The following is a 14,040-nucleotide window of genomic DNA, read 5'->3' on the forward strand; positions in this document are numbered from 1 at the left end:
TTATCGTATGAAAAAGTTATTAACGTTTTAAAAATGATGGGGAATTGGTGGAGAGAGAAACTATTGACTTGGATGGATTAGAATACACTCAAACTAACTCACGCGCCTTTTTTTTTTGTTCAATTTCACCCATTTACTCTTAGCCATTAATTATTTAATAGATAGTCAAGATTCTTTGCTGACCTTTCTACCCAAATAAACTTTCTGATATATCCTGACCTGTTTATTTAACTTATATTAATCAGTGACAAAATTATCATAAAAAAAAGTCATCTACAAATAGGGATGGCAATGGGTCGGGTTTGGGACGGGTTTAGGTAATCCCAACCCCAAACCCAATTAGATAAGCTTGTCCCAAACCCGTCGGGTTTTTAGTGGGTAAATACCCATCCGGTATCAAGTATACCCGCTGGTTTCGAGTAACCCATTAATTTGAAAAAAGTTTACCCGTTGAGTATACCCGACCCAAAACCCATCGGGTAACTACTAATCAGTTACATTTAGTATTATCACTCAAGAAGTATATCAAATAATTATAATGTATACGGGATAAAATACCTATATGTAGAGAAAAAAGGATGTATTATATATTTACATATTTAAAAATATAAAAGAAAGTATATCGGGTATACAATCGGGTAAACAGGTTTACTTTATCGGGTAATTGGGTCGGGTAAACGGGTATATCACCAAATCCTAAACTCATCCTAAACCCACAAAAGAATAAAAACTAGTCCCAAACCCGATTAACCAACCCTAAACTCATCCCAGATGTGTCATTTTTCAGATTTACCCATCGAATTTGGGTTCGATTGACATCCCTATCTATAAATGTCGAAATAGATATTATGTGGGAAGTTGCCATAGTTGGTAAGAAATAAATAGAGAAACATCATGCAACCACATGTTTCTATCAATTATCAATCCTATACTTCAACCATATTTTTCGGCTATTTATAATAAGAAGCTGCATTAGTTCATAAGTTTTTTAATAATATAGAGAAATAATACAAAAAGTAACTTAATACCAAGGTTCCTTCCTCTATATAATATAATTCAAGTACTTCATTCATTCTCATTCCGTAAAACCATACAAAACCAAGTAGCTAGCCATGGGTGTGAATGTAACCACATTTACCGACGAGTTCACCAGCCCGGTTCCAGCAGCGAGACTGTTTAAGGCCTTGATCCTTGATGCCCATAACCTTTATCCTAAGATCACCCCGCTCGGGATCAAAAGTATCGATACCATTGAAGGTGACGGAGGTCCCGGAAGCATCAAGCAGATCAACTTTGCCCTAGGTTAAGTTTAATTCATTTATTCATACAATAAATATGTACACATATCTGCATTTTCTTGAACATTCACTAAATCACAACGAAACAACTTATGATCTTTGGTCACATCATGTTTCAACATATCACTACCACAATTCTAGTTTTGTGACTGAAATGTAACGGTCAAATATTTAGCTACTTTTATTGTCGCTATGTTTGCGACCGAGACGAAACTATGACAAATTTTGTGACTGTTTTGTTACCGAAATGGGTGGGGTTGCTATGTTTAGCTACTTATTGGTGTAACTTCTACAGCAACTGCTGCCACTTCAGTCGCAAATCAGTCACTATGTTTGCGACCATTGTGATTTCGGTCGTGGCGAAGCTTGATATTTTCGACAGGGGGGTCGAAAACGTATATACCAAAAAATTTCTATAAAACGGGGGGTCGAAAATGTATATACCCAAAAATTTCTATACGAAAACTACATACTCTCCACTACTGAACGAAAAGTTCGGGGAGTCGGCCGCCCCCTCCCGCCCCCACTGTCCTTCGCCCATGATTTCGGTTACAAATCAGTGCTAAATTAATTTGTGACCATTTCTTTGGTTGCATATATCGAGTTGTGTAGTAGTGGATTCAACAAACCTAATCACACAAAGTGACAAAACCCTAAACACATCGTTCTATCAATAAGCTTCAAAACTGAAACAAAATGATTTAATGACTGTAATATTGTAAAGAGATCTTTCATTTGAAATGCAGATGGTCAGGCGACATACGTGAAGCACAAAGTTGACGCATTGGATGAGGATAAGATGGTATATGCATATACATTGATCGAAGGTGGTGAGCTAGCCACGGATAAGATCGAGTTGATTTCGTATAATATGACGTTTGAATCGAGCCCGAGTGGTGGATGCATTGGCAACAACACAAGCAAGTTTCATATCAAAGAAGGTCTTGAGATCAAAGAAGAGGATATCAAAGAGGGAAAAGAGAAAGCTTTTGGTGTCTTTAAAGCCATTGAAGCATTTCTCTTGGAAAACCCTAATGCTTATGTTTAACTTGGTCATTTTGCATTGTTCGCGCGGACTGGACATTCAATCATAAATCTTAAAATACCGTTCAACATGGTTTATTTATGGATATGTGTGGTTGTTTAGGTCATTTTCATGTGTTTTAAGTATGAAATAATATTGGAATGTTGTGCCTTCAATATTCTATGAATTATGATCCAATTAAGATTGGCTTATTTTCTTGTAATAAATACATAATATATGGGAATTTATAATTGCACCCTACTCTATTTGCTTTTTCTAACGACGAACCATACTATACTCATACACTTACATTACACCAAATTAATACTAATTTACCTGATGCAATGAATTGAACATTGGTATTCTCTCTAAGATCATCCGTGGTGGGGCGTGATGGAGGAGTTTTTGTGAGTGATGGCTCCTCATAGTTCCAGCCACACCATAACAGGCGGCGCTATGGGGGAAGATTTGATTGTTCCCGTGATGTGCATAGCGGCATGAAGAAGGAGAAGTTTGAATTTTTTGACGGTCATAAAGTAAGAAAAAATAAATTCAATTAAATTCACCATCTCTCATATAAATATACTCCATCTCCCATTTTTTTATAAAATCCCATACAATCAAGATACTTTCAAACACTCTTTCTCTCTACTTTTTTTAAATCTAGAATTTTTATACAACGCAACCCTTCAATCGCGGTTTTTCCTCCCCGTTCGAGTGCGGACGCGAACCAAAGTAGCAATCCTACCCGTCCCGTGTCTTCGGTTCCCACTCGACCCGCTCCATACGGATCCAGTTTTGTCAATTTTAATCATCATAATACCGAGTTCATGAACCTTTTGAACCAACCACTCTCATGGGACCCAAATCTATATGGTTGGAACCCGAATCAAAACGCGGACGGAATGGGGTCGTCTCAAGCATTTGGATCGGCACGAGCATTCGACTCCCCACTACACGAGCCCGAGGTTGTTCCGGAAACACAACCGGAAGTAGAGGAGACGCAAAAAGGAAAAACAAAACGTCCACACAATAAGTGCACGAACTTCCAATCCGTTTACCAACGCACTTTTAACGGATTGAAAAGTGGCCACAAGGACGAGGACATTACATAAGCGGCCTTAGTCGAGTATACACAAAGTCAAGGCAATTTCCCGTACCTAAAGTGTTGGCAAATTCTTCGGAATAGCCCCAAATGGGCCAACGTCCCTAGGAATACCGGTCGATCGGCAAATAAAAGGCCGTCAAAGAGATAAAAAACCAACGAGTTGGGTGAACCCAAAACACCAACCTCCAACGCTCGAAACACCGACGTCAACGATGATATTCCGGAGGAAGAGCCGGTGGAAGAGCCATCACGACCCGTCGGAAGAAGAAGCGGTGCAAGATCGAAAATGCCAAGTCATCGTCGATGGGGTCCGAAATGACTAATGCATTTTCGGAGATAAACAAACGACTTCAAGACATACACGAACTAGGGACTAAACGTAGGGAAGAAAACCGCGAAGTGACCGGTATTATGCGGGATAGACAATGGGCTCATGACTTTGAATTCTACTCGAAACCGGAAAAGCGTTGAAGATGGCGTTGGCACAAAAGGAGCGAATCGAAAAAAATAACCTTTAAGTTTTTAATTTTTTTAGTGTAATGTTTTTTAATTTAATGTTTTTTTTTTAATTTTATTGTAATGTTTTTTTATCTAATGAAATGATTTTTAATTTTATAAAGTTAGAAATTAATTAAAAAAAATTGAAAATTAATTAATTGAGTAATGATGAGATATGGGGTTTATGACCACGGACTCTAGTGATATAACGTCTCATAAAGCCCCTGTTTGACGTGGCGCGACATGTGTCGCATAACGCCCCCAAAGGGGCTTTATAACTATAGATGGCCTAAGAAGCAAAAGCCTCTATCACACAAGCAAAAGTCCCTTGGTATGTACTTCATTAATCCGACTAGTCATCCAATGTTCCGGTGGTGTGGGTTAGGGATGAGCATATCGGTATCCGATACCGAACCGATACCGATACCGCCTAATACCGATCCCGAATTTCACCCAAACTAGGTACCGATACCGATACCGAAACATGTCGGTTAGGTATCAGTACGGTACGGTATCGGTATTATACCGTATTTTGAGGGTCGGTATCGGTATAATACCGATACCGTACAGTACCGATACCGAAAACGCCAAAAAGTGGATACCGATCGGGATACCGATCGGGATCGGTACGGGATCGATATTCGATGGCATATGCTCATCCCTAGTATGGCTGGTGCTAGTTACACCTACTCTATAGAATTAATTACATTTAACCGGTGAGGCCCAGTAAGATTGATTCTCTCTCCAACTCATTGTACTCTTATTCTCATCTCCTCTTGATGATAGGGTGGGTTACAACCCACTACCTCTCGTGTAATAATGGAATGGGATAAATAATCTATATAACATTAGACAAGGAGGAGACGTCACCTTGTCACCAGGTGAATAAACACAAAGCCAATAAGGCAATGCGTCTCTAGAAACGAACAAGGATCAGTAATATTCTCGTAAGCAAAACAACAATTGTAAGGCACGAAGATCAAGACAAGTCAAAAGTCTCATAAGTCAAAGACAAAAGGATAAAGACATGATCAATAAACAAGATGACAATTCTAGACCAGTCACTTTCAGCAGAAGAAGACTAAAGTGTTCGAAATAACCTGTTCATATGGCCCAACGGATCATCTAAGCAACATTACCAATATGACACAACTACAAGTTCCTAACATTTACTTGATGGAAATAAGTGGTATAAGTTAAAGGGACTTTACGATTTCCCTTTAGATGCCTTTAGTAGAGAGAATACCAAAAGTCATTAACCAACCATAATTTATGATCATAATCATGGATCATTAGCGATAGTCATGGTTTATAAATAATTATATAAAAAAATCTTTTAAGAACACCAGAGATACAGTTTTACTCTCATCATTCCATCAAGATTAAGACATTCATTGGTGTATTCTAGGTACACCTTTATTGATATTAATTATATTACAAATGTGCTAATTACCATATTATAAATTAGGAAAATGTTTGTGCATTATGGCTTGTACTTCAAGCATGGGGAGGCTTTCAAAAAAAAATTTTGATTTTTCATTTCTAACCTAGAGGTTTTATTTTTTGCATTTTAACTTTTTTTTTTACTTTTAACCAAAAACTTTTCATATCTTTTGAAATTAACCCCAACACATTTTTATTTTCAATTTTGATCCATGTATTTTTCATCTTTTTCAAATTCTTCGTTTTCCGTTTTGTTCTACTTTTGCGAGTAAACACACCGTAACGTTCGTGTGGGTTTCAAAATTTTTTCGACTATTTTTTCCCGTTTGACAGGACCGTCAAAACGCGTCTACTTTTCGCTGTTTTTGACAGGTTCGTCACAACGCGCGTGATATTAGATCGACTTAGTTATTCTTTTCTATTTTTACATTTCAGTCTTATTTCTTCGCATTAACATGTCGCAACTGGCATACGTTGTTCAACGATTTTACGTATGCTTTTCGTTCGGTGTTATTTTTTTCCTTTATATTTATTTTATTTTTACGAGCTTTTCTGGTGTTGTTGGTCACTGGTAGTTGGTCGCAACGCGGGGTCTCGTAATACTACTTAGCAATTAAAGTGAACTTCAAATAAATGGGTCATCTATTTTGAGTAACACGAATCAGCTTAACTAAAAACATGCCACTGTCAAACCGGCAACCCGTAATTCAGAAGGCAGATCGGCAACCGGCTTTTGTATATTTTTTTCTAGTTTTAGTACAAATTATATTAATATAAACGGTTTTTATATATTGTAGGTTATAAAAGAAAATGAGTTAAATTGTTGAACTTATGATACTTAAAAGAAATAAATGTGGCATTATTACATATTATCACAGTTCATAATAATTAATTGCTTTTAATTAATGTTTGTTGGGAAAATTATTTTTGGGTCCTTGTGTTTTAGTGGTTTTAACCACTTAAGTCTAAAATCAAAATGTTTTAACGTCCTGAGTCCTTACAACCACTTTTCTTAACCATTTGAGTACAAATTTCTAACACCATCCACTAAGTCTGTTAACTATGAGGGGAATTTAGTCATTTACACGCAAAGTAAAATTCTTATATGCATATGAGTACAAGAACAAGTCTTTAATGCATAAACTTTTAATATATATATATATATATATATATATATATATATATCTAATACTAATAAAAGAGTAACTTTAATGCCACATGGCATTTTCTTATGTCAAAGGATTTCACCAAAATGTCATATGACAATTTATCATGCTACCTCAACCATATAATAAATAATAAGTAAATTAATATAAAGATTATTAAATGATTGAAGTTAATATATATTAGAAATAATCTTATATTCATGAATATAGCACTTCAATATTCTTAATTCATAATAACTAATATTAATTATCTACTTACCTATACTTTAGTATAATATCTTTACTTTAGTAAATAAAAACATACTTATCAAAAGAAGATGAGATAACCAAAAATTTATATACCCATCACTATTTGACGTAATCAAAATTTTAAAACCTCATCACGTTTATAATTTGTTATTATCGTTTTCACAAATGTTAAACATATGTATAAGCAATATATATATATATATATGTATATGTGTGTGTGTTTAATATATAATCTTAGATCATTAACTAATTCCATTCTATCTTCTATTTTGATAACACTTTTTAAAATTAGAAAATATTAATTTGAAACAAAATATACTAATTATTTTGTATTCAAAAACAACATTCTTACTTCGTAAACGCATCATTTAAAATGAGTAGTGTTATATTTTCTTTAATTTTGTATGTATAGTTCATATTAGGGTTATTTGTATTCATATCAAAATTATATACTATAATTTTGTAACATTTCTTGGCTTTATAGGTTGTATTTTGTGCTTTATTGGTATGTTGTGCATTAGAGTGTTGTATGCTAATGGTACAAGTTCTACAACAACTTACTATAATTTTGTAACATTTGTTGGCTTTATAGATTGTACTTTGTGCTTCATTGGTGTGTTGTGCATTAGAGTGTTGTATGCTAATGGTACAACTTCTACAACGACTCATAGTTATGTATTGTACCAAATGTTAAAGCACTTGATACATCCTCTTGATGCAGCTTTTCTTGGTTGCTTGGCACGTTTTCTCCACGTGTCCCTAACTTCTTCTGTTACCAAGTTGATTGATGTTTTTTTTAAGTTTTGTATTGTCATAGGTTTTACATGGTTAATGTTTGATGTCATTTAACCTTCACCACGACAACGCGGGGGCTTCCATCTAACACTTTTTTACGTTTTGTCTGAATTTGTAAGTTGCGGGCCGCAACGCGGCGGGGTTCCATCTAGTTTATATTAATTATGTGTGATGCAAGAAATAATATGAAATATAAAAAATAATTTAAAACTTATAATCGTGATGTCCTTCAAACGCAACCAACCTCAACAATAATATATATTTTAAAAAAACTCATTTAAGTTTATATAAACAGAAAACACATTTATTTCCCTAAAGAACTCGATCAACTCCATGATTATTTTAAAGACTTTCATTTTCTATCCTCAAACCCATGTAATACATGGGTCTATAAACTAGTATATATATATATATATATATATATAGGGGAAGGTTCATTTGAGAATAAATTTAATGTGAGAAGAAAAAGAAGAAAGGGCATATTAGTAAAATACTATTTCATTTATAACTCATAACATTAATTTTTCTCTCTTTAATTAATTAGTCAACTAATCATTAATTATCCTACATATAATCTACAAAATCTACACATATCAAAATTTTCCTACATATACCCTACACATTATAAAATTTTATCCTACACAATCGAAATTTATCCTACACACCTCGAAATATATCCTACACAACTCGTAATTTATGCTACACAACTAGTAATTTATTATACACTTTAAATTAAGTTTTTTTTAATTTAATAGAAGTATATATTTTGATAATACAAATTAATGATTTATGTAAGTTTACCAATATACCCTTATATTAAAATCAAATGCAAATATTAAATGAAGTAAAATGGAGCATTCTCATTGGTTGAAACTTTTTCTTTTTTCTTCTTACATAAAAATTCTTCTCATTTGAACCAGTGGATGAGAAGAATTTATTTGTAAGAAGAAAAAAGAAAAAGTTTCAACCAATGAGAATGCTCTATTTTACTTCATTTAATATTTGCATTTGATTTTAATAAGGGTATATTGGTAAACTTACATAAATCATTAATTTGTATTCTTCCCATTTAATAACTAACTAAATTAAATTTGTAACTCATTATCAAAATATATAATTCTATTAAATTAAAAAAAAAAACTTAATTTAAAGTGTAGAATAAATTACTAGTTGTGTAGCATAAATTACGAGTTGTGTAGGATATATTTCGAGGTGTGTAGGATAAATTTCGATTGTGTAGGATAAAATTCTATAATGTGTAGGGTATATGTAGGAAAATTTTGATATGTGTAGATTTTGTAGATTATATGTAGGATAATTAATAATTAGTTGATTAATTAATTAAAGAGAGAAAAATTAATGTTATGAGTTATAAATGAAATATTATTTTACTAATATGCCCTTTCTTCTTTTTCTTCCCACATTAAATTTCTTCTCAAATGAACCTTCCCATATATATATATATATATATATATATATATATATATATATATATATATATATATATATATATATATATATATATATATAATAAAACACACACACACATTCCTACACACACTCTCTCTTATCTTTACACACTCGTCTCTCTTTATAAACACCACCGCACCGCCACCATCTCCATCACTCTCCCACCATCATCCCCACCAAAATCATGGTCTGGATCTAGAAACCCTCCACCACCAATGTCACCCCACTGACACCACCATCCCACTACCTCCACCTCCAAACACCTACTACCACTGTCTCACCCCCACTGCCGAGATCCCTCTGCCATCAGTGCTGCCCCATTGCCACCACCATCCCACTGTCGTCATCCAAATTCCCAAACATTCATCCCAAATCACGAGTCCAAAACATTAAATCAATAATATAAACACTCATCATCCAATTTTTCAAAAGCAAATCAACAGAACTTGAAGATATACATACACAAACATAAGCAATTTATATTACAAATTTCAAAACTCTAAAAAATGAAGATGAATACCCATCTGATGAAGATGATAGGGTTAGGGTTTCAGTGGTGGCGGCAAACCCTAGATCGGTCATGGCAAACCCATCTGATGAAGATTAGAACCAATCTGATGAAGATGAGAACCCTAGATCGAGTTTCAATGAGAACCCATCTTTTTTCTGATTGCTCCGCTTCAACTTCATGGCTAACCTTCATAAAAGAAACACTCATAATCCGTTTCAGTGATGACGGCGTTAGGGTTTCGGGCGGAAGTGATGGTGCGGTGGTGGAGGTGCAGTGATGATGGTGATGGTGCGGTGGTGGAGGTGCGGTGGTGGAGGCACTACGTTAAAAAAGGGCTATGGCCACACATTTGCCCAAATCGTCTTGCCACACACTCAAATAAATGTGTGGCTAAAGGTCATTCAGAACACTTTTTGTCACACATTTCATTTTTCATGTAACCATTGTAAAACAGTTGAAACCTTTAGCCACACTTAAACAAAAAAATGTGACATTTATAGCTACACTCAAAAAAGTGTTGCCAAATATGACCAACAACTACAACATTTGTTTGATTTTTGATTCATGTGACCAAAAACACATCAGTTCAAAACTTTTAGCAACATTTAAAAAAAAATTGTGACACGTTAAAAAAGTGTGCTCAAATATGACTTTAAGCCATGATCATTCTGTTTTAATGATGTGACTAAAAACAATAAATATGGTCACTTGTTTTAGTTTATGTGACCAAAACGTATTGTTTATTTTATTTTTTATTTTTTTTGAATGACAAAGGTTACATTACTCTACTTCTAAACTACACCAATAAATACTAAACTACACCTCATCCCAGGATTTGAACCCTGGTCTTTTCTCCAAAAGGCAAGAGAGGCTCTACCACCCAGCTATAGCTGGAATGGCACTTGACGTTTTAATTTGTGGCTAAAACGAGATACATGACTATTAATAGCATATGGTCACACATTAATTGCTTCATGTGACCATCAACCTTCCACCTCCAATTGGAACCCTAATCTCACCTGCTGCCATACGTCCACCTTCACCTCGTATCCTTGATAATTACCAGTTTCAACAGTGCATCAACATCGAATTGAAGTTTGGTAGGTGATTTACACCAAAATTTTAAAAAGTTTTGAGATTATAACCGAAATTTCTGGTTGATTCCATGGCAATAATGTGTGATGAATTTAGTTTTGTTCGTATATGGGTTTGTCGGTTTTTTTCTGATAATAATGCTTGATTCGGCCGTGAATGGTTGAATTACTTTGAAGTTTGAAAATTAGGGCTTGATTTGGATCACTGTTGGTATGATGTTATTTGTTAAAGTCTCTGCAAGTTTTGTAATTCTATATATATCATGTTTGCTGAGGCCATTTGCCAATAGATTCAGGATATTGTTCGGTATAGATTGTTGGGTCTCTCTTTTGTGTGATTCCACATTAATGTTGATGTTTTTTAATCAATTGATAACTTCCAGCAGAGTTTGAAACAAATCTCTTCTCAATTTCATGTTTTTTGATCTAAGGCTGATTAAGGGCGTGATGATAGATTTACAACAAATTAACAGTATAATTAGATGATGTTACCTAGTGTAAAAGTTTACTGCAGGGCAGAACAAACAATTCTTGCTGAAGTTGGACATAAATATATGTTACAAAGTCAACAACCTTTTTTAGTGTTTCAGAAAGTTAGGTTCTATAAGGTGTATTGTTGCATGTTCTTTTCGACTCTAAACTTATTTTCATCTTGTCCGAAAGAAATATGTTTTTTTGAAATTTATAATCTGGGTTTAAGGTTAGTCCGAGTAGTTTTACCATTAAAAGTGGTTGAAACTATTCATTAGCTGAAGTTATCCTCACTTTGAACAAAACGAGTAAATAAACCCTGCTAATTACAATGTTGAAAACATAAGTTCACACTCTTTCATTTTGATCCTCGACTCAGGTTGGACTGTGGATATTTGAAGGAATGTTGAATGTTGATGCTGTTACGGCTGTTGTTCTTGGACTGTATGTTCTCCGTATAACCGGAGTCGTGACATGGAAGGAATGCTTGGCTGAAGCTGTTGCATGGGATACCCTTACAAGGTTTTTTGTACCTTAACGAATATTTGTCAGGGTATATCTTCATATATCAAGATGTTGCCCTTTAGAGTATTTTTCATATAAAAAATAAAGGACTCTTAATTCAGATAGATTAAGTAATTTTTTGAGGGACTCTTAATTCTATATGTTTTACATCCCTTTTAATTTGTCTTAATTTTAACTTTTTGCACCTTTGTTCATTCTTTACTTTTACTACCTCTGTAATCTAATGACCCTCTCCTCCGCCACAGCAGCTCATTCAGGAGTTCTAATGGTAAACCTCTAAAAAAATCTTCTTTTACATTTTGAAGATACTACATTAAGTGAACTGCCACTTTTGTTACATTAACCCATTTACACATACAAATATTGACTTTCCATTATTTGACTTTAATTGCATAATCACCATGTCTCTTTTTGACATTGAGTAAAAGTATGACTATAATATTACAGCCATTTACAGTTTTACTTTTAACTAGTGCAACCCAACAAGATATTTATTTTGTTTCATGATGACATTATGTGCTCTATAAATTCTGCAACCATTGTTTGACTTTTGACTTTCATAAGTGCAGTCATTGTTTGACTTTTAATTGCAATCCACTCCCAAGTTCCTTTGACTTTTGTAAGACTGCATCTGCATACACTAGTTACTGCTCTGTAACTTTGACTTCTAAATAGATGGTGACCACGTTAGAACAATCTACTTGCAAGAAATGCGAAAATGCGAAAGACTCTGAGAAAGACTCTGTCAGGTAAATGATGTCTTTCACTTCAATGTATGTATGCATGAAAAACTGGTTGTAATTCACAAATGATAAATTAGCCAAAATCTAAACGAAAATAGTACAATTGTAAAACATTGGTCATGTGAGCATCTACCATGGTATGTAGGGGTGTGAATCGTGTCGGGTTGCGGGTTGGTGTGTTGAAATGTTCAACCCAACCCATATTATTATTCGGGTCAAAGATTCAATCCTAACCCACACGCATATAAATTTGGATCAAATCCAAACTCGACCCGTTTAACCCGTTTTTTTTAAATGAGGCATACAAGTTGACGAATTATAAATGAGCTATTGGGTTTTAAGCGGGTTATCGATAACAAATTTAGTGTTGAGTATGAGTGTCAGAAGTAAAAAATATAATGTGTTTATTATAACTAACATTATTATGACTAACCATGTAAAATAGGAACGAAAAAAACAAAAAGGAAAATATAAAAGCTTTTTTTGTTAAATATTTAAACGGGTTAACGGGTTAACCCGAACACGACCTATTTTTAATAGGGATCAACCTTAGTCGACCAAACCGGTTATTTCGTGTCAGGCTGGCGGGTCGTGTCAAGAATTGCCGCCCCTAGGGTATATGGTTGATTGGCTGAAGATGTACAATCTTAGGTTCATCCTAAATAGCTTGTTCATTGTTTATTTCAACCATCTGTTGTCAACTCACATTTGTTATTCCAATATTACATGACTATTGTAGAAAACTGTTATTTGTAGTTTTGGTAGGATATTAAGTTTGACCTAAAAAAGTCAAAGAACATCTATTACTTTCAAATAGCAGGTCTGTTTGCAAATCTTGTTGGTTTTTTTGTTATTTTTTCATAAGGTTATCAGATGTTGCCATACATGTTTTTAGCCAAATTGTTTGATGTTTTTAGTCCGCTGTGAATTGTTGGGATGGTGCTTAATTATAACCTGATCTTGGCTGTAAATTTTGGTTATGTTTGCTGGTTCAAAACTGAAGTATATTTTTTGCCTTTTCAGTTGCTTTGATGCTACATGTAGGTGAGAGTGCAACCATTGAAAACTCATGAAACCGGCTCGGGCTCAAAGCTGGAGTTGTCTAGCTCGCCACTTAAGTTTCTGGTCTTCACAAAGATAACAAGCCTGAACGACATACTTACAGTGGCATAGCCAGGGATTCTTTTTAGATTGGTTCTTGTGCTATTAATAAAACGACAGGTTACTTGTAGTGGCGGAGCCATGAATATTTTTCGTTGGGGTCAAAAAAACAATTATCGGAGTTTGTTTATATGAAGTACTTTTTACCGGGTTATGTCAACAGGTTTTTATGTTAGGTCAGGTCAGGTCATCGATGGTGTTTATCCAAATATTACCCAAAAGTAACATAAATTAATAATGACTTCAAATTAAGCTCCTTCTATCATTAGAAAAAATCTACATAAAATTTTCCAAATAGTAATCTGTATGCACAAAATGTGATCATTATCTCATCTTCATCGTAATGAGAAAGAAAACACATAGCAATAGACATATACAAAACAGAATTAGAACACACACTTCAATAGTTGCCGTTTTTTTCCTATTGCATCAACGTGTATAGAATTTCGAAAAAATTGTAATAAAAAAGTTGGGCTAAAAAGGG

The 14,040-nt window shown here is 34.2% G+C and overlaps 1 protein-coding gene and 1 long non-coding RNA gene across 2 annotated transcripts; both read left to right on the forward strand.

Annotated features, from left to right (window-relative positions):
• Positions 1-958: 958 nt before the first annotated feature.
• Positions 959-2,583, forward strand: LOC110899408 (major allergen Pru ar 1). Its single transcript, XM_022146291.2, has 2 exons — positions 959-1,302; positions 2,045-2,583. The coding sequence occupies exons 1-2, from the start codon at positions 1,113-1,115 to the stop codon at positions 2,344-2,346; spliced, it is 492 nt and encodes a 163-aa protein (XP_022001983.1). The 5' UTR covers positions 959-1,112; the 3' UTR covers positions 2,347-2,583.
• A 7,889-nt stretch (positions 2,584-10,472) lies between these two features.
• LOC110899409 lies at positions 10,473-13,716 on the forward strand. The gene is made up of 3 exons (XR_002570250.2): positions 10,473-10,662; positions 11,507-12,401; positions 13,419-13,716. It is a non-coding gene; the product is annotated as an uncharacterized LOC110899409 (long non-coding RNA).
• Positions 13,717-14,040: the final 324 nt, after the last annotated feature.

Source organism: Helianthus annuus, chromosome 13 (assembly GCF_002127325.2).
Source record: "Helianthus annuus cultivar XRQ/B chromosome 13, HanXRQr2.0-SUNRISE, whole genome shotgun sequence".
NCBI lineage: Eukaryota > Viridiplantae > Streptophyta > Magnoliopsida > Asterales > Asteraceae > Helianthus > Helianthus annuus.